The sequence below is a fragment of the Haemaphysalis longicornis genome, unplaced genomic scaffold (assembly GCF_048455015.1).
Source record: "Haemaphysalis longicornis isolate Haplotype H1 unplaced genomic scaffold, Haemaphysalis longicornis Haplotype H1 scaffold_7, whole genome shotgun sequence".
NCBI lineage: Eukaryota > Metazoa > Arthropoda > Arachnida > Ixodida > Ixodidae > Haemaphysalis > Haemaphysalis longicornis.
The window spans coordinates 193433496-193455084 of NW_027526422.1; the positions used below are offsets into that span (position 1 = coordinate 193433496).

At 46.4% G+C, this 21589-nt stretch overlaps 1 protein-coding gene across 1 annotated transcript in view; it reads right to left on the reverse strand.

The window, feature by feature from the left end:
• The window catches only part of LOC144146731 (putative oxidoreductase TM_0325), a 43321-nt gene extending 21977 nt beyond the window's left edge, over window positions 1-21344 (reverse strand). Inside the window, exons 1-5 of the mRNA XM_077678659.1 lie at window positions 21308-21344; window positions 17598-17737; window positions 6226-6318; window positions 3540-3678; window positions 639-822 (exon numbers count right to left, since the gene is read on the reverse strand). Coding sequence (XP_077534785.1) covers window positions 639-822; window positions 3540-3678; window positions 6226-6318; window positions 17598-17737; window positions 21308-21344 — 593 coding nt within the window. The remainder of the gene's footprint in view (window positions 1-638; window positions 823-3539; window positions 3679-6225; window positions 6319-17597; window positions 17738-21307) is intronic.
• Window positions 21345-21589: the final 245 nt, after the last annotated feature.

A 21589-nucleotide genomic window follows, 5' to 3' on the forward strand; every position in this document is an offset into this window, starting at 1 on the left:
TGGAAGCAGCCCAGTCGTCCGTGTCTGCGGACGGCGTTGCCTCACTTTCTTCAAACCCGTCTTGTGTTGGGACGCTCGATGCTAACTTGAAGAAGGCCTGATCTTGTTCGGTTTGATGTATGCAGCCGGTTTGAGGTAGACAGCCCTTTTCAGCTTTGTATAGAACGGATTCTTGCACCGCCATACCGCCGAAGTTCGCAAGAGAAGTTTCTGGCCTCTCGCTATCCGGAGTCGAAATTGCGGACGCCATGGTGAGCGCGAAGTGGTCGCATCTGCCTTTGTCTTGTTCGATCCTCTTCAGGGACGGCAACCTCAAGACGTCTGTCTGCCGCACCGGCAAGCTGAGCTCCACACGATTTGGAGTGCTCACGTTGCCGATATCGGGAATGTTCGGGGTTCTGTCGGCCATCGCCTCCACATGGTCCTCAATCCGCGTGGGCCCACGTTGCGCACTATCGAAAGCAGAAACTTGTAGCGTCGGCAAGACAACGGCCGAGGTCGATGTGCGTGAGCCGCGTTGAGGAGGATCATCTTCATGGGCGAAAGTGATGTGGGTTTTACGTCTCATGCCGACAGCCTTCGGAGACTTCAAGGCAGAGCGCAGGTGGTTTATGGCATGACATATCGTTCCTTGGTACGTCAAGGCTTCGAAGTAGTCAATTTCAACTTCATGACTTTCAAGAAGATCGATGATTTCCTGGTCTACCTCATGAAGTGCGGTGTACTTGCTCTCCAGCTGGTCAATGGCCTCTTGCAGGTCGATCGAAGATGGAGACGGGGCTTCCAGAAGCTCATTCGCTGCCTTGCGCAGTCTTGCACTAGCTACTCGAAAGATGCGTTGCTGCCGGCGCAGCTTATCTGTCGCACGCATTCGGTCGGCTGTCGGTACGAGGTCCGGGCCAGCCATGCTGACCTCCGGCTGAGGGCGGGGCTGAGCAGCGTAAGAAACGGTAAAAAGAGCGGGGTTCTGCGAACCTCAAGCCGGAGGGGACGTCGGTGGTCTCCTTCATCGCCTACAGTCGTCTTCCGGGGTTTTGGCCTCTAAATGTTAACGGAAGAACGACCGAAGCGAGACCGAAGCCATGGCTGCCCGTTACGGGTATTATTACTTTACTAACACGGGATAATCTGCACGATGATGCTGATGACTGCTGTATACCCAGCGGGAGATTTAAAAATGCTTACACCGCTTAAAGGCCCTGGTTCGTAAGAAGAAAAATAAAAAAAATTGTGCCAATCCACCTAGTGAATGGGGTAGAAACGCAAAGCTCTAAATGGCACCCCCAACGATTGCCCATGCGACGACACTTAAATTCACTCAGGTCGCTCTACAAATAGTGAAACCAGAGAAAAGTGAATTACACTTAACCACACCCTTTGTTACTTCGAAGAGATTTTCTTGGGAAGGCTAAATCAATGCATGATGCATGAACGCAGGTTGGTTATTGGAAACATGAATGAAAAAAAAAAATTTTAAATTAAAGGAAGCTCAAACCCGGCGTTAGACGACCTCACGTCTCCACCTCTGTCACCGCGGATGGAGGCTACGAGATCGGCGGCAGAGACGAAGAAGGAGTAGCTGGAGGACGAGGAGAAGGAGGAGCAGGAAGATGAAATACGTCTATTCAGATTTCTGAATGGCCTACACTGCGGCCCAAGGGAGGGGCTCCTTCTTCACTGGAGCCCATATGCAGTCCACGCCGCCTCAGCTCTGTCTACCAGCTGAAGCTGGATGGGCAGAGAGGGACTTGACAGCAGCATCTCCAATTGCTCTTGTTGGGTAGTTGACGGAAAGAGAGCAGGGTACCCAGGGCTTAAGTCGCACACCCTGATTATGTGGCGGAGTGTTCTTACTTCTGAGCAAATATTACATTCAGCGTCGTAGCGACTCAGGTGCATTAGGTAAGAACGCGTCGGGTGTATGAAGGAGCCGTGTGGTTTGTTGTTCTCTGGAAAGGCCAGGGTAAGGCGAAGGTAGGGTCTGTCTCTGAAAGCGATAATAGTGGGTCATGTCCCTGTACGAGACAAGCGGGTGACTGTCCTCGTGCAGCTCCATAGCACGGGGGTAAAAGCGCAGGCTTGTTGGTGGGCGTATTCGTTGTCCAGATGAGCTGAGTGGAACCGTTTGGGGAGCGGGTTTTTAGCACACGCAGTGCAGGTCGGGACACCCAAACCGATTGGCAATTCCGAAAGGTTTGTTGGGAATCGGGGACTACCTTTCGAACTCCTGGTTGAGAGCCAAGGCTTTGGCTGCATCTTTTGCTGCCGTCATGTCTTGGGTCTTGAGTGAGACACACGTGCAGAGGTTGGTTCTGGAGGTAGCCACGATGATGGCGTACTACTGCCCTCGATGTTGGGAGGCGTCTATGTAGATAACTGCATGATCCCCACCTTGGGTGGTGTTGATTGCAGAGGTCGTGCATGACGGCGATCCTCATCGTGTGAGGGGTTCATCTTTCTAAGCAAAGGGCACCTTTAGTTCTTGTCCCGAAGAGTTCAGGGGGTACATCAAGCGGAGTGACATTCGGCGCTGCCCAGCCAATCTGGTAAAGGATGCGGCGACCCGCCGCAGTTCTGCTCAATTGGAGCTTGTGGTTAGAAAGATGGCCCTCTATCAGCTCTTCCACCGTGTTGTGGAGCCCCTGCTAAGCAGCCTCTCTGTGGACGCACTCATGGGAAGACCAATGGTTTGTTCAAGCGCCTTTCTAACCATTATATGTATGTCCCCCTTTCTAAGACAGGGGTTTACGTGAGTGGTTCTCGAGAGGACGAAAGGTTTAATTAATCGAAAGGTGTCAGATTCCTTGAGGCCTAGCTTCGTGGTGGAAACTCTCCTAATCATGTGTATGATTTGATTGATGCTTGTGTTTGAGGCACTCCAAGGATACGTCACACTTGGTGTTGGTCTTCAGCTGTAGGCCCAGGATCTTGATTCTGGGGCTTGTTGGGACGGCGTGGCCATCAAGGAGCATTTGAATGGGTTCCTTGATGTGCCATTTATTGAGGGCGGACGAGGGGGAGTTGCGATTTTTCACGTTAGCACTGGAGGCCACACGCTTTAGCACATCGGCGGGCTGGAATTGAGAGGTCATGCATTGGTGTGGGCTTCCTTTAATTTTTCAAACTCCTAGCTCATGCGCAAGAAGCAAATGGGGTCTCTAGACGTGACGTGGGCGGAGCGCGCAGTGGCCCAAGAGGTCGCATGAGGCTACACGTGGCATTCAGCGATAATGTAGGGGGTAAATCAGTGGGTGTGCTTGGTGAGTGCTCCACCTGTCTTCCCTGTCTCCGCTTGGGCTCGTAGCTAAGTCGGTAAGACAAGGGGCTCTCGCTTTGTTAGTCTATTAGTTTCAGGCTCGATTCCTGGTGCCGCCAGTAAATTCTAATAATTGTTCGCGGGAGTTTTCCGTTGACACCAATGGTCGCGAAAGAACCCTTGGGGGGTAGAGGTGGCAGACTTTAAAAAACAGACTAGAATACCCCGCGAAAGCTCTGTGTATCCAATACGTACGGCTATTTAAACATTACGTCTCTCACACCTCTAGTTTGTCGCAGAAACGGTAGCGTCTTCCGTGCCATGCAGACTGCACCCTGAACGTTTGTGGCCCACATACTGCTGAACTCATCCAGCGAAGATGCGTCAATCCTTCCACCTTTCCCTGTTCCCGCGTTGTTCACCTGTATAAAAACGCGTGCGTAAAGCATTGGAATAGTCACTGTAGACAGCACAGAGATGTGATGCGACAACATGGAAGTATAAAAGCAGCGAGTATAAAAGCTACTCCGTCTTGTGACTAACGCCAAGCTAAATTTGTACTCTAATGAATGTTCCGCGTGTACTGGCTAATTGGAACGGAAGTTTTTATTTGGAACCTTCGTTTAATGGGAAGTCAAATGCTGGTCCCGATAGTTTTGCATGCAACTGTTCAATAATTACAAGAAATTATGCGATAATTCTAAGCCAAAGCCAATTTTATCAGTAATTTTAACGGTATTTCCAATAAAAAGCATCAAGGTGGTCGTCCCTTCTCCATAAATTTCAGATTTGCAGCAACAAATACATGCTATGTTCTGTACAGATGTCGGCGTCATCGGAACTGATGCAGCCTACAGTTAAAGCACTCTTAAAAGCTCTCAACATTCTTTTTTCTTGCGCAGAGTGCCGTGATAGCAGTTCGTGCGGGGGGTGCTCCAGGCTTCGATTTCACGGGTAAGTCCCAATTGCCATGGCAACCAGTGTCATGCGTTCGACTTGAGAAAGCAACTTGAGATTTTGAATAGAACCAAGAAGGCGTATGGATTGCGGACTTGTAGGAAAGCTGTTGTTGGGCTCTTTCTTTAATTGAAAAGTAATTCGAAGGTATTTTCCAGTTCTTCTGGACTGCGCGTTAAAGGAAGGCGATTGTACTAAACCTACAGAAGATTCGCTGACAACATCGTAATGATTAATACGACAGGAGAGCGAGAGCTAAAGTGCAGCTAAAGGTGAACCTAAAAAGTTCTGTAAAAGGAACTAGGGCTAACACAAAGCAATTGAATGTACTGTAACTTTCGTGCTAAAGCGGCACCTTTATTTTAAGTTGAAAAAGGTAATTGAAGAGGTTGATGAATATAACTATATTGAACTAGTGTTCAGTGCTGATCTCAAACACGATGACGTAATCGATACCGGATAAGTGCGTGCTTCGGGAACTCGGCAAGGAATCTCAAATAATGAGTAGTTCGTCTGGGAGGGTGGGATTCATTGTACCAATAGTACTACCGGTGTCATTGAAAACAACTTTGTAGAACCAATGATTATTAGCAGATACGGAATAAGGAAACAGCCTTAACCTCACTACGCTTCGTTTGTCCTGTAGTTGGGAAAGAGAGGTCGATGATAACAATGATAACTTAATTGTGTAACCATGGGGTCGCCGTTTTATTTTCGTGCGTGGGTTTAATAGACGCGTGCTCTCACTAAGATGGTGTCGAAGAATCAAGAACAGAAATTTCGCACTTGAAATTGACAATTTCCAATTCTTCAATTAAGATGTTCATGGCTGTACAGAACATGGCACAGCACAAACGTAGCAATACGCACGTACACATGATGGCGCGTCCGTTGTCCGTTCTTTTCCTGGTTGTGTACAATTTTCGCTAGCACGGTGAGTTTTCCAGTTAAAAATAAACTTTCTCTACTTCCTTCTTCACTTGATCCTCAATTACACCACTGAGATTGCTTCCTGCGACGCTGACAAGTGATATCGAGAAGACGATGAATGGGAAGAAAGGAATTTAAAACGGCTGAAAAGAATGGTTGCGGTCTAAGTTCGCCCAAAGAACACACGTGGTATTGAGAATGCTGGAGCCACGGGAGCACCGCGCACGAGTACGATGGCGTTTTACTCAACGTACATGAATACACACGTAGATTTATTAATGGCTGGAAATGTAAAACTATCCTGGCGAAAACAAGTGAGCTAGTTAAAAAAATCCGGGGCCATTTACGCTAACTTGGGGAGGGGCGAAGCATGCAGTGTATCAGTGTTTTGAAAGATTGTGTCTCTTTCTTGCCACACAGTGCGCGCTAATTTGGCACCGGTGAAGCGGCGGTGAGAGGAGCAATCGAGCGCTTGCTGAGGTTGTGGTGTCCTCTCTTGCGTTGAACCGGATTGAAGCAGTTAGCATGCCCACCTTCCCAGTTTGAGGAAGTGGCAGGGGTCAGCGCGACGGCAGTGCAATGCTTGCGCCTCGCTCGCTCAGGAGGCTCGTTCTTGGTGATAAACAAGGCCGCAGCACCCGGTAAGTGTGGCTTTTCTTACTTCGACCTACCACACCCGATCTGTGGTAGCGTGCAGAGACGGCGGGTGCATAAGTGTAATACAAGTTATAGCCCGTATACAAATAGCTTCTTCTTATGCTTGGCGATTGCTGAAGCGGACAGGGAGCGTGACACAAATCTTTGAATCATGCTAGTTTATTCTGAACCGGTTCTATTCATTATACTGTTTTACTAAGCGTTACGTAGTATCGCGAGGCGTTGAAAAACGAGTGTCCCGGTATTTTATTAGTATAGTGACTACATGAGGTGCTGAAACCGGGGACGACAGGGGACGCCGAGAGCCCGCGCCCCTAAGCGTGTTCTCCCCTACCACTCTTCCTTCTCCCACACATCTGTTAGTGTACTACATGCGGTAGAGAGCTTTTTGGGATGTTCCGCTATCTTTAGTTTAGTGCCCTTACAAGAATATCGATCTTCCCAAAGTGCTTCACTGTCTTGTCCACCGCAGTATTCACATCGACTTCAACAGACACGTCTCCTGGTACCACAAGGACCTGCGCAGCATAAAGGGGGAAAGAAACAGAAAAGGCAGCGCTCCTTAAAATGTCTAAACGCACTATCTGATGATGACTTTAGAAACCGAACTATATAAATATACGTGGCAAATTTGAAGCGACTGATTTAAAAGATTTAAGACAACATTTGTTAAGCAATGCGAGCCTCAACGAGACATCACTTAATAAACCGAGAAAGTACCTCTAATGTCATTTGCCTAATGCGAATGTCCAGTTTACGGTGGGTAACATGGTGCATTCATATGTAAAATTAGCCTAACGCGAACAGTGTCTAGCAAGGCTAAGCCGATCATGGTTTAGGGCGCGTACGGGGAGAAAATGAACATGCAAAATCGGTGCCCTCCCACTCTCTGAAGGATGCCCATAAATATCTGACCAATGTAAATAGTGCACGAACGGAAGCACAGTTGTTTGTAACTTGAAATTGAGCGTGCTTCCTAGCCAATAACATAAGTTAGCGATTGGTTTGCAGGCGGGAAAACAATTTACAAACCCGATTCCGACATCTGGCCTCTAGAGAAACGCTACCTTTTGCGTAGTGCTTGCCACGAATGGGACTACGTTTTCTAAACTGGTTATTACCAATTCGGTTGTGTTTTAAGAGGTATTACCAAAGTCGAAAGGATCAACTGGGTCTGATAAATAGCGATTATAAAAGTCCCCTCAGCTTTCTCCCAATTCTCAAACTTACAAAAGAAACAAGTTCAAATCGGTATAAATGTGAATTACTAAGCTCACACGCCAAATTGTTTCGGTGTCTGCGCTTGTGTCGCGCGGTGGTATAGCTCCAAGCTAGCGCATCTGGATGACTAGGTTCCGCTGTCTCACTAATGGAAGGACGCTCCTCTCCATTTTCCCTCTCCCGATTCATGGCCTGGCTACAGCGGCGGCGTCCGCCGCTCTAGCCCGGCCGTGGCCGACGCTGCCGCAGCGTTCAAGACGCCGCTCCCGCGAATTCTCGGTAACAGCTGGCAGAATCTCTAGTGTCATTCTTTGTAGAGCCACGTGTGTTAATTCAAGTGACGTCGCATGGGAAGTTTTTCTGGGTGTCGTTTAAAGCTTTGCTTTCCAACCACCTCCACAGCGTGGACTGGAGCCAATTTTGTTTATTCCAAAATCGTCGAGCTAGCGCGGCATCCCGGACGCGAGGAGTGAGGCGAGCATGGTCCTCGCACCGCTATTTTCATGCCACGCTCTCACTCCTCAGTAGACGAGAAGGAGAGGAGGTTTGGCAGGTAGGTCTTTCCCAGACTACGTGATGCTTAGTATTCTGGATGTGGCTGGAAGGGAAATTGTAAAGAATGGTGTTTATAGAACGTCGAATTATAGTACGCAGCCGAGTATGTAAGATGTGTGTGAAGTCGGGGCGAAATGCCGCATTTCAGCTGGTTGACGGATAAAGTGGAAGTATTGATGGGATAACGACACGGATGGGAAAGTCAAAAGGGATACGTTAGGAGAAGGTAATGCGGGAAGGACTTCTTTTGTCGATGAAAATGAGCGAAGTCAAAGAATGCATTTAGGGTGTCAACCTCGTAACGGAGAATGCGGCTTATTACAAAGAGCCCCTAAAAGGACATTATATCGTAAAAAACCTCTGACTCAGGTATTACCCAGCTCTCATAAAAGCATGCAGACTCCAGTAAGTAAAGTATACATATCTCGGGCACCTTTAATATGTATTGCATCCCGCGCACTGGAACGATCACGCCTCTTAGAAACAGTAATGTTCCCAGTTATGACGGGCCTTACACAAGAGGCCGCCATGTCGACAAAATTGCCATCAGACTGCGTAGTGGGTGGATCCAGGACGCTTCGCTGAGAAGGGAAAGGGATACGATGGCCTGGATAATATTTCAGCCACACAGAATTTTCATGTGAATAAATGAATTCCTAATATCTACTCATAGACACTTATGACTTACGACATCGCTTTATCTACAGATGATGCAGAAAATCTGCAATGAGGGGTTTAAGCACAACACTCAGAAATCCCTCCGCCTGAAATGAAAGCAATAGCAATAAACTCGTACAGTTGAAGAAACATGCAGATGTTGGGGGGACGAACTAATCTTGTACAAATAGTGAGTATTGAGTCTATACCGCAAGAAACAAGCAGGGAAGAAAATACTGCGGACTGGACAGAATTTGGTAAGGACTGTGCAAGGTTGAACAATCGGGAACGCGCCACGCATAATAGAAAGTTGATAAACTACTTCGTCCACCCGGTACTTACTTCTGGCTCAAAAGCTTGGGCCTTATAAATATGAAAAAAAAAAAACTTACATGGCCCAATAGGCCGCAGATATAATAATAGTAGCAGAAATGCATAGAGATAAAAAGCGAGAGTCTCAAATTTGTGCGTCATCTCTTGTCCTATCTCGAACAAAAAGAAATAGGTGCATTAGGCATAGATATGTACGGCCGAGAACCGACAACCGTTAAAGGGTCCATGAAGAGAAAATACAACCTTGTTTAACTTTACAGCGTTAGGCTTCAGTACCTCATTCAGCTCCATTCCGGCCACGAAAGATGTTTTTTAACCGATAAAAACGCCAGAAATACTTAAGAACTTTAAAATTTCGCGGCCCAGTCACGTGTTATCGGCGCGAGTGACGTCATATGAGCCAGCACTAAAACAATTTTCAGTGGGTTAGGTGCACGTTAGCATTCAAGTGATTCGGTCAAATGGAACTAGCGGGTTCACTACAATCGTCCAGTCATGCGTCGTGGCGATTGATTAGTTCGGCCGCCGCCAATCACCCAAACAAGATTCTGTGACGTCGTAGAAAAGTTGCTGGAAACTGGCTAGCGCGTCGCCACAGCTCCACACGTTTTCTTTAATATCTCCGTTAGTTTTTGGAAGTTTGCGATGAAATCGGTATCATTTTTATCAGGACAAAGCAGCCTTTCTAATGAAACAAACTTGTATTTTGTCTTCATGGCTCCTTTAAGCCACTCACGTAAGGATGTCGCTACCGAGACATGAGACAACACAACCACGAACACCTATATCTCTGCGTGGTATTCAGGCAAGAAAAATTGTTTGTCAGGAATGAATTCATACTGCGCAGGGTACGATTAGTTGGAAGTAAGTCATAAGATTCGCTCTTCTTGCACTGGGCGTTGTATATGCGAGTGATAATTTGTTTGTTTTATTTATTTCAGAGTACTCTTGGCCTTTAGGCCGTTACAGGGGTGGGACACATTAGGATAATTAAGTGTCAATATGTGTAACTCCTACAGCAGTATAAACAACAATAGATCAGGCTTGATTATGTTACATAGCATACATATTACACATCAGAATTACTAGCAAAATTTACAATGTTTCCGTCAAAGCATACATACAAACAGTGAGGGCAATCAGTGCCGGTAGAGCAAGGTTACAAAAAGAATTCCTTGAGCCCTTCCTCAAACTTTTCTAGCGAGTTATAATAAATAAGTGGCAATGGTAATGTATTCTATTGGCGAATTGTATTACAAAAAAATGAATTCGCATACACATTACACGCGTTTGAGGTACTTCGTATGTACATTCATTTGCTCCTCTCAGGTTTCTTCAGCCACGTGGCGTTAGGTGTTTTGTTGTGTTCACGTTTAGCTTATTTTTTCGACAATAAAAAGAGGACGCCCATCCTAGCCAAGTGTCGACGTTCGGCAAAGAGTAACATTTCTGTTCGCGACTCAGTAGTAGAGTACTTGAAAAGAATGAACCTGGCGGCTCGCCTTTGTACTTTTTCCGGCATATTTAGAAGGCTGATTTCTTAGGGGTCCCATACAATGCTCCCATATTCCGAAGATGTCCTAATATACATAAGGTATGCTGCTAGATTAAATGGGTTGAAACAAGTCTTAATTTCCACCATATAACCATTTTTTCTAAGCTACTGAACAGATGATTTCATTGTGGGTCTTCCAATTTAAATTCCTCGATATTGTTACACTTAACTATTTTATTGCATTGACTGTAGACAGGTGGGTAGAGCATAAAATATAGTCAGAATTTAACACATGTTTACTCTTGTCACGCACAAAGCAACTACTTTAGCATGTCTTATTCCCATTTTTGATTCGGTACAGCAATTCCTGACATCTTCAAAAAATGTCCTACAATGCTCACGTTACACCCCTTTTCTTGCAGCTGAATCTTTTACGCATAAACGAACTCATCAAGTACAACTTGGGAATCACCGCAAATCGCTTAATTAGAACTCCTAGTTTCTTATATGTGATTGGCACATAAGGAATGTTACGCTGTTTTCACTGCAGAATAACTTCTTGCTGCCAAAAGTGCGCACACATTACGGCTCCCAGACTGTGCGATTCACTATGATAAAATTTTGGAACACTTTACCCGTCACTGTAAAAACTGCGCTATCGCTTCCACGCTTCAAATCATTACTACGATCATACATATCTGAACAATCATACGCCATTCAACTTTCTCTCTACATTTTGAAGTGTTAGAGTCCTAGGCATTCATTACATCACTGTATGCAGTATGTTTTCTATTGAAATGGTTCTCACCGTATTCCCAAAGTTTTGCCGTGTTCATGTGTATTAAATGTGGGTTTACCGCTAACTATTGTATACAACATTTTACTGTGACTTTCTCTGTTATTTTTCTTGTATAATTTTTGTTGTGTTAATTTACTGCGTTCATAATAACACTGTTCATAGCTTTCGCTGCTGCTGACAAGTTTTTTTCTTCTACTCGTTAAATTACAAGGGGTCCCATTACAGTGCTAAACTCTGGGACCCCTTTCTGTATAATATTTTTTCACACATTGTATACTTTGTTACGAATAATAAACTGAAACTGAGCTGAACTGAACTGAAGAAATTTCTGGTCAGTCTTACTGTGTATTTATTTGTAAATTAAGCAGTCATCTCCAAAACGTTGCACTGTAGTACCCGTGTCTATGCTGCGTGAAATGTCATTAATATAAATTAAGAACAGTATCGGCCCTAACACGCAACCTCGCAGTACCCCAGCGGAAGCCTGAGCGCCTCTCATTTGCAACCATTTCTTTCCACATATCGTCTTCTACCTGTTAAGTATGAGCTTATCCACCGTATTACATTACAATTTACTCCCAGGTGGGCTAATTTATTAACTTTATGTGAGGAATCTTGTCAAAGGGTTTCGAGAAGTCCAGGCATGTTGCGTCAATCTGAGCACCGTTATTTGAGGCACGTGTGAAGTCGTCGACAGTTTCTGCTGGTTGGGTTACTGTAGGAAGATTTTGCCGAAAGCCGTGCTGGTTTGGGAAAAAAAGTTTTCGCCCACATGATACGCGTACATAGACTTGAATATAATATGCTCCAAGAGCTTGCAGCATACACAATTATGATGATGCTGCGAAGAATGGTAGGCCGCAAGCAGGTTTCTACAGAGGAACCGTATTAACGCAGTCTCGTTGGTGCAAGAATAAATTCGGAAAACAGAGCTACGACGGGGCAAAAAACTCCCAGTTACTAAATATTCACAAAACATTTGCGCACATTGCACATTGCGCACATTGCAGAAACCGCAGAACCTGGAGAAACTCTCCTTTCGTGTAAGACTCGGCTGTTTTCCGCCACTTGGATTTTCTCACTTGCCGCTGAATGTTCTCCATGACTGGAAGGCCCGAAAGGAATTCACATCGCTCCTTAATTAAGCGCACCGAGTTAGTACGCGCTAGCACTCGCGGCAACCGGGTTCACGAACTCAGAGTCTGTGCTTCGTACTTCAAGCGTGAAAGCACGTGAACTGGTGGGGAGAACAGCACGCGAGATATCACGCAACATATTCTGCACAGAGTTTTCTCGAAGTTTGAACTTGCTATGCCGGGAGATACTCATGAGGTGCACGCCCGTGTGCACGGGGTAGTTGTGCTTGGTATTCTTGTCAGGTAACGCTGGACAGCGGAGCTACAAGCGTCAACAGCTCTGCTGTTAGCATGTCGATGGAACAGTAATATTGAATGTTACTCAGGCTACATTTACCGTATTCATGCCAAAGGATAGATGCAATTTTTCCCCCACGTTATAATTACTGTGCTATATGGTGGAAAGAGAAATGATATGAGGAATGGTTAAGTGAAGCGCTCCATTTAGATAACGGTGGTAATGGCCGTGACAGCACAGGTGCCGGCTACTCACGTCGTACTGCTTAATCCTTCTCGAGGATCCCATCTGACACTACGCACCACGCCGTCTGTTTCCCTTTTGTAACAAGTGTTTAAGCCGATAATCAGACAGCTTACAAAACAACTTACACCATCTTCTCGTGGTGAACCATGAGGAGGATGCGAAGCATCATGGGGGTTCTGTGTAGACTCTAAGAAATCGGGGGAGTAGTTGAAGAGTCCAACAGTCATTGTACTCTTGTAAGTGTTGGCGGACTCCCCTGGACAGCTGCGGGGAGTTGGATGCAATGTTTGCTCCCAATGAGAAGGAGAGCAAAACTGACCGCGTACTCATCTCGCGCACGGCGGAGTGCTGCCCCAGTTCTGCTCCCGCACCAGTGAAGAGTAAATGTGCGCATCGTCTCCCATCTCCAGTAGGAAGAGTAAAATTGCAATTTCATTCTTTTCTAGTGCGGGAGTAAGCATGGAGATGCACTCCTACCATTTACGCACACCAACCAATCAGCGATGTTTAATTTGCGTACAAATTTATTAATAAAGCAATTGTGTAAAAAGCACCAGATTACTTCTGCCACGCATTCTAAACGTGCAAGAATATGAATTCGTGAAACGATTGCTCGCAGCGTTCAGTTGCGGCAGGCGGCACACCGAAGGAACCAATCTACGGGCCGCTGCAGACGGCCGCTTTCAAAGAGCTTGATAAACGTACGCTGGTCCCGCGCCTGGTTGAGCTAAAAAAAGGATTGTAAATCTGAGTTTGATTGAGGAAAATGCTGTTGCAAGAAGTGATGTCCGCGCTCTTCGGATAGCTCAAGCCGCAAGCGCAACACGGACGCAAACCAACTACCGTGGCTTGTGTCGCCGAGATAGGCATCCAGGCGTGGAACACGATACGTAACGCGTCATACATCCGGCGGGTCAGGTAACGCGAACCGGCCGAGCAAGCGCGAAAAAGGCACCTTCAGGGAGCCGTGAATTGCGCGTCCACTGCAAACACGAACACAGGCGGTGAACCCGCCAAGACCAGGCGGGCGACTTACTGACCACGCCAGACAGAAACAAAACGAAGCAAGAAGAAGCAAGAAGAAGAAGACGTCTACAGAAGCAAGAAGGTGCGTCGCCTTTGAAGCTTATTACACACTGAACAGCCAAAACAGAAACAGCTGCAATGGGAACCCATCCACGATGTCCAAGGGTGTGAGGAGAAGTGTTATGAATGCGACGGCCACTCCTTCTCACGCCTCGGTGATCTCTCTCTCAAAAAAAATTTCGGGCAAGTAGCGTCTTCGGGTGGTTCCTACATCGGCAGAAAGAGAATGACAGAAAGATAAGTTCTACAATGAAAAAAATTTACGAGGTTGCCAACGTAAAATTCAGTTTATTGGGTGATAGCTTAGTTTTTGCGCCGAGAGCACGCACTGAACCCGTATTGGAATGCAATACTGCTTCGCGCAGTCACCAGTCCAGATGCGAATGTGCGGTGACCTTGGATGCAGCCACGCTCATTGCGCCAATTGGCCAATGTAATGTAAGACAGCGCGCCCTACAGCTGTCTGCCTACGCAGTGCGCCCCAAACACATTAGTGCTTACGTGTCCATTGCTTCCATTGTTTACACCCCGATGTAGTTACCCCTTTACAGTGCGGAGCGTACGACCCGAGAAGTCCCATTTCCGTGCATCCTGCCCTCAATCAAAACGCAAAAACCTGTCTGGACAGCATTTCAGCCTGCTGCTGCACGCGCGGCGGTCACTAAAATTGTAATTTTAGTGACCGCCACGCGCTAGACGCGCTCCTAACACTCAGCCTATTGTACGCAATTCTTTCGAACCGCGCAGGTAGCCACAACTACTGCACGGCAGCCACGCTAACCCTAGCCGCCGAGCTAAGAGTGCAGGGTAGCGTGACGACTACTCGCGCAACAGGGCTTCTTACCTGCGAAAACATTCGGCTAGGATACGAACACTTCACGAATCAAAGGGATTGAAATGGTGTAAGAATCGACGCTGTTTGCCCACGGGTACAAAAGCCGCCATTCAAATCTAAGCAACGGTCAAAATGAGTTACAAAAACGTTAGGGCTGAACGCTTCCGCGGACCGAAGTTAGAGAGCAAATCTGCTTGATTAAATACACAACACAAGAATACGAGGTGGACTAATTGCTTACCTCTACTTCCCGCCAGCGTTTCTTCGCCCGTTAGATAAATCCAAGCTCGTCATAGCAGCGAAAGATCCCAAGCTTAAGGCGCGAAGCCTGCGTCGGCCGCGAGTCAATCCGGCCAATAGCGCGCGCACTGCTACACAGTGCACATTGCTCAGGAATCGGCCTCCGCGCTGCCGCCGCTGTGATGTCCGTCCGAAAGAAAAACCAGTTCCACGCACGCACGCACAAATGCATGAATATACGACTTGCTCGCGTTTTCATGATGTCGCGCTGACGCACTGGCGTGCAGCAGTTAGCCAACACGCGTCGTACTGTGTCGAAGCAAGTATGACGATAAGGACAAGTCCAACTTCCCACGAAGCGTCTGCTTGAAAGCCCACTTCGTTCGTAGCACATTGTTTACAAAGCGCAGCCCTGTATTATGCGCTGGCGGGACCTGGTGCCCTGGTCGGTGCTGTTCTGAAGGCCACCACCAACATTATAAAGCAGAGCAGTCAGCTCGAACGTGTTTGTTTTTAATACCAAGTTATGCCTTTTTTAAAATCTTACTAGCGCATCCACATTTGAGAACCACCCTGCCTGAAAAACCTTGTGGCAATGTTTTCTGCGGTTTCCTATTGTCCCACCAACATGTATCTGTTGCAAAGTTCCTGTGTCACTGGTTTTGAATATTTGTGTTGATTGCACGTTGTAATGCGCTTATAGTAATCGACACTGAATTGTTTTAGTCCCAGAGTTTTGTTTCGCAACATTTATTTGTAAATGTTTTAATGTGTCATAAATAACAACTGGCTTTCTAGTTCATGTGAAGCACTCACCGATGTACTAATGACATTTTGTTGTATTTTAATACTGTTTAATATTCTCCCACTGCTGTATCTCTACTGACGCTTTTTGTGCTAATGCTAGTACCTTATTTTTTGGGGTGTTAATGTAATTTTTATTGTGTTAATTTATTCTTTGTATTTCGGTGTTTTCAGTTGCTTTGCTACATTTTTATTAGTGAATTTTTCCTGGATGTATCCTAAATAGGCGCTACGTCTCCTGTGTGCATGTGGAGTAGGAACCGTTTTTATGCATTGATATTTTAATTCCAAATAAATTGCGATTTTTGTGCAATTCCAGAACGAACCGATTATTGTGGTATTATCTTAAAAAAGAAAGTCTGAGCTAGTTTCTTCTTCTTTTCCATATTTCAAATAGCTTGTCCTGTTCTGTTTGCTTGTAACTGTCCATAGTACCATCGTGGGGAAGAGGGGGCGGAGGGGGCTAGCAGCAGGCGGAGCTAAAACACGCTGCCTCGAGGAGAATAGTGGAAGCCTCTTGGGGCGGAGCGGGATGCTTTCTAAGAGAGAGTAGTAACACCCTTCTGCATTATCCGGGAACGCCGCAGCCAATAGAGCTTATTCACGCCATAAGGGAGTGACGGAACGCTGCCTTGGAGATGACATTGCAATTCCCACACAGGGTTCAAGCACTCCACCTCGAAAGCAGCAAGTAAATCCCACGAGGAGTGATTCGCGTCTCATTTTGACCGCCACGTGCTACTCCTCGGAAGAGTAACCCAATGCTTCCAAAGGGAGCGAAATATGGGACAAACGTTTTTACTCCTAGACAGAGTGCGCAGCACTCCTCGACTTCTTAGTCTGTGGGTTCAATTGTGTTGTCGTTATATTGTTTCCTTTATCGGTGCACGAATGGGAACGTAGTGTGAATCCCCATGTATATACAGAGAAATGTAGAGACAGCGAAGAGGCCGATACCCGCTTTACCTGATCGAGCACCTCGTGGCTCTCGTCTTTCTTTATTGCCTGCTCACGGTCATACCCTGCTGCCCGCCCTCTTCGTCCTCTTCTCTGGTTGAGCTGAAAGGCGCGTGGCGCTTCAAGCCACAGCTTTCCCACAGGAAATTCAACATCCTTCTCTAAAGTTTTCAGTTCGTCGTTTCCGATGACATTCAGCTTCGCGTGCCTTCGTTGTATCAGTAGCTTCTGAACGTAGTTTGAAGGAATGAAGGACATAAGGCGCGTTCGTAGCACATGCTCCCGTCTCTGTTTGTATCGCAGTGGGAAGAGCGCCATGTACCTCTCGTCGCGGCCGGAGAGTCGTGGGACTGAAACCGGGCGCCGCCAAACCATTTCTCTTTATAGTGGACTGCGCTGACGTCAGCCCAAACGCTGACGGGGCTGAAGAGACGCGCATGCGCAGTAGAGTCCGGACGGCGGACAACGAGGGAGGGAGGGACACAGCCCCGAGCATGAGATGCTTGCATCTAATAAAATTGACTCTCCAGAACATGTTCAGTCACAGTTGGAAGCATAAAACATTTTGAAAAGTGGGAAACTAAGAACGCGGTGCTCAGCTGTGGCCTTAATTCCGACGCTTGAGTGCTGTCTTTTTCACAGCTTCAACAAGAGCTACACGGCATCCTTTTGAGGTACTCGGGCAGATCAAGAGCCTACAGTTTTGTTCTCTATCTATGTTGTCCATGACTCCGGCGGTCGCCGAGAAGCACTTTTATACCGCTGCCTCCCATCCAAACAGTCCACGTGGTAGCTCAATTGGTTTATTCTTGTTTGACTGTCCTCGGTCGGGCTAAGTGTTTTACCGAAGAGGGCGGGTTCTGTTTTGTTCTTGTAACAAACAATAAAATGTACCTTTTTGGTAAAAGAAACAGCCATACAGCCTTTGTGAAATTGTCCCTAGCTAACGCACGGTGAATGTTTTATTCACCCAATACATTCATGACATCTTCGAACCACGTGATTCGATGCCATGGAGCTATGCACGTAACTGGTTACTCCGGATTATTCAAATCAGGATTTATGCATAGGCGTTTGAAAAGGCGTACATGGTGGTAGGAATAATTGAATATAATGCGCTATTGTCAGTGCGCGAGCAACCTAAAGCAACGTTTTCAGAGCTACTTAAATACGTACTGACTTTAGGACATCATACCTTATCCTGCGAGATTCCAGATTCGCGGCAGGCGTCAGCCACCATTTGCAGCTTATCATCGTTTCTAGCCATCAGAGAGAACCAGATTCCCATGGATGCGAAGTGCAGAGCTGTGCTTTTTCCGATGCCTGATGATGCAGCTGCGTGGCAGGGGACTCGTTAAACGTCCTAGGGCAAAATCAGTCATTAACTCGTTAGGAAAAGAATCCGGACACCGTAGCACACAGACGGCACATAAAATGGTCAAAAAATGGAAGCAAAAGTCGTTGCTCTTCGAAAGGGTCAATAACAGGGTAATAACATTAAAAACGTCGCGTAAATTTGGGGATGGGTGGTATAAAACCTGGTGCTTCGAGAAGACGAGGCCAGAGCGCATTCTTTGGATAATGTAGCGAACTAAAGGCAGACCAGTGCTTACGTTTTGGGCTCTACTTTTAAACGTGTGTTGCACACGTGAGCTGAGGTGTACACGCGTAATTTGAGCATGCTAACTACAAGCATAACGAAAGGGGGAAGGGGGAAGTGCATGTCGCTTTGCGCCCTTGTGGGAGTGCTTCCTTCAGGGATTCTCACCCTTTTCTCGGCCCTCAATGCAGAGGCCCAATCGAGAACACTTCTAAGGCATTTGCACGTCGCTTTGAAACGACGCCTCTGTTTTCGGCATGTGGGCCCCAGGAAGGCGTCGCACAATTACCCCTGTGCAGAACTATGCGTGGTGGCACAGGCAATCCTTTATAACTGGCGTGCACGCCTGAGCCTGGCTCCGTTTTGTGAGGGAGAGCTGGAGATGAGTGGGCGGGAACAGTGAGCTACGAACGGGGCCCTGCCACGCTTGGGCCTTTAGCAAGGGCCCCCGGGACTTCGGAGGTGATCTGTGGCACCAGTCTACCACCGCACGGACTGAGCCGTGGGAGCCGCTGTGGATGGCGCCTGACTTCTGGCACGGTTCCTGAGGAGACCACCTGCGACCGCAGCTGAAATCAGCCAGTGCCAGCAGTGAACATGTCGGCGCCTATACTTCGGGAAAGACACCCGGTCTTCGAAGATCGGCCCTGACGTCGGTCTTAAACCGTTGGGCCTCAGTTGTTGTGGGCGGCGAATAAACCACCGTGTTGTCGAAACAGTTCTTCAGCGTACGCTCCTTTCCGGGCCGAACTACTTCTACCTTAACAGTTGCATTTTACGAGACCAACTTCCACATCTACAAATGACTAGTAAATATTTTCGCGATTTGTAATCGACGTTGTTTCGGAATATACAAGATATGATAAAATATGAACTGAGATGTAATTATGGCCCCAGTCACGCTTGAAGAAGAAGCCGAGCGGGCTTCGAAACGTCGGGTTTTGTCTATGTATTGGTTGTAGCATAATTAAATCTCAGTTCAGTAACTTCCCAACCAGACAGAAGTCTGTCAAAATGTTCACCTTCGTGATGAAATATGTTTCCACATTGCAGCTTCTAGTTCCATAAACCCTGGTGATCGAACCCAAAAAGTTCATCCTTTTTGGCAAACATGGACTTTCCAGAACTACATTTTTGCAGTCTGCGGAAAAGTTGTAGCTTTCTCCAATCATGTGCCCTAATTCGTGTTTCAATGATGGCAAGACCAAGTTTATTTGACACGAAGAAGTCCGCATTGGACGTCGACATGATTCGATGCCTACATTTACACCTATCTGACGAAATAGGTCGTTCAGAGGGCGTTTACAATGGGAATGTCTTCGTCTGATCTTGGTATGGCAAGCAGCTTCACTGTAATTGCTATCCCTTTTTAGTCTAAATAAATATTTCTATTTATTATCCTAATCTAATCACAGTTCTTCCGCGGTAGTACATACTACAGCGACCAATTTGAAGCTGTCTATTGCTCATATACTTTATGTGATTAATTTAAGCATCATTGAGGAGAAGGAAATCGCTGGGTCTCGTTGCCTATGATTAAAGACCAAAAAGATGCGGGAGAATTTCATGCCCAGTACTTAGTGAAAAGTTTTGTTCGTGTAGTGTGCCCCAAAATTATGCATTCGAATCTCCTTAGGAGTTAAGCTTGAGTGGTATATTGGTGGCTGATAACAACGTTTTCTGCCGAATAACGTGAGCGCGTGGTCCTGCTGTCTGCAATGATGCCAAAGAACGCTGCACTAGATGTTCTACTTGATTTTAGCCCTTGGGCTCTGCTCGGGGTGTTCGTACTTGCATGACAAAGTTGTTTTTCTAATCATATATGCAGGTCCAATTTCATATGTGGATATTTACAGCAACTTCATGGGAATCCGGGTATCAAACAGCCGAATCCCACGAGCAATTGTGAATACAAAAAAATATCCTGTTGCCGGTCCTTTTTGCACTAGCTCCTCGCTATGCGCTAAACTTGGCTGGTTCCTCTGGAGGTATATCACCGGAGAAGGCTAAATGACACAAGGGACCTCCACGGATTTGTTATGTGACACCGTGACTGTTTGAGAGGTATGGCGTCGGTCACTGCCGTGGTATATACCAAGCGTGAGATGACTGTGAAGAGTGAAAATTTCTTTGTTACACCGGTAACTCTAGTTAGAAAAGGCAAGCATTGGTTGTGTAGCAGCGATGCCCGGCTAGGCTCCACAAAAAAGTATTTTTAATGCCGGCTTGACTGAAAGAATGGGTAAGAAACGCAGGTTTGTCTACGATGGTCGCAGCAAGTCTAGTCCCTTCATCGTCGAATCCAAGCAGGGCGCAGCGGCATGGAATTAGGGTCAGAAAAAATATCGCGTGGTAGGATAGATAGCTGCAGTACACGTATGTTACCCAATAAGGATGGACATGGTACCTCAACTCTACAGAGATAATATTTAGAGCAGGAAGATAAATTAGAGGAACTAATGAGACTCCATGGAGTGACAAATTCGAAGTTAATAATTACCTAATGACAAGTAGTGAACTCTGCACTAGTGCCGTCTACTTTCCCTTCCAAGATGTCTTAGTGGAGTATAGATTGTACCACTAGTGCCACTGTCTGCAGTAGCAGTTTATGCCGTTGCAAACAAATATTAATTAAAAGCCGACTAAAATCCATCCACGAAACATATTTCTTAAAACCTAATTGTGAGGAAACATGCCGCAAATGCCTCTCCTAATTACCTGGGAGGCGTACCTTCCCCGTCTTTCTGTTTAGTTCAGTTGCAATGTCCTTTTAAAGCAGTTTTAAAATCCGTGACAGCAGTTTTCTACCCCTAAACTTTACCCTTACCTTGGTGTCTTCCATTGCTCGTTTAAGGAAGTCAGCTCCCTTTTATTATTCATAAGTAAAGCCATAGGTTTCGAAAAAAAATAGAAATTACACCATGTTTGTGTGCTATTGCAAAGGGTGACAGCGGTAAATAGCGGCTCAGAACTTCACAGGGCGTGTTGAGAGTAGTAGAGCTCGTAATCTTTATACGCACAATTTTGTTCACGTGCCTAACAGCAGTTTTATTTTATTCGATATGTTAATGACCATCCACTTTTCGTGTTTTCTTATTCACACTCAATTACCGGGCATTTTTCGGCGGTTTAACAATGTTTTATAAAAGCGCAGAACAGACAGGAACCACAAACCCTAAAAAACAGGACCAGGGCTGTGCAGATACCCTCTGGCCACAATGGCAGCACTTCTACGCCGTATTATTACTTCCAATTTTCTGATATTTTTACTCAAATGAACTCTAACTATATAGTTTGTCACATACCTGTGATCAAGGCCACTTTTTCTTTCATTTCAGGCATTCTCCTATGATTCGGGGAACAAAGGCTGGACTGAGAAAGGAACCAGAGCAAGGACGACGTTGCACAATGGGTACTTCAGCGAAAATGGCGGATGTTTTTTTACCGGGACCTAAAACGGAAACTGGGTCACCTCTCTCCAGCTTTCCGCGAGAGAGGATGTACTAGTTACAGCTCAGGGCAACAGCTGCCTCGATCGACCTACCTAGCGAATGTTCACTCGATGGTTTAGTCCTTATTTTTGAAAC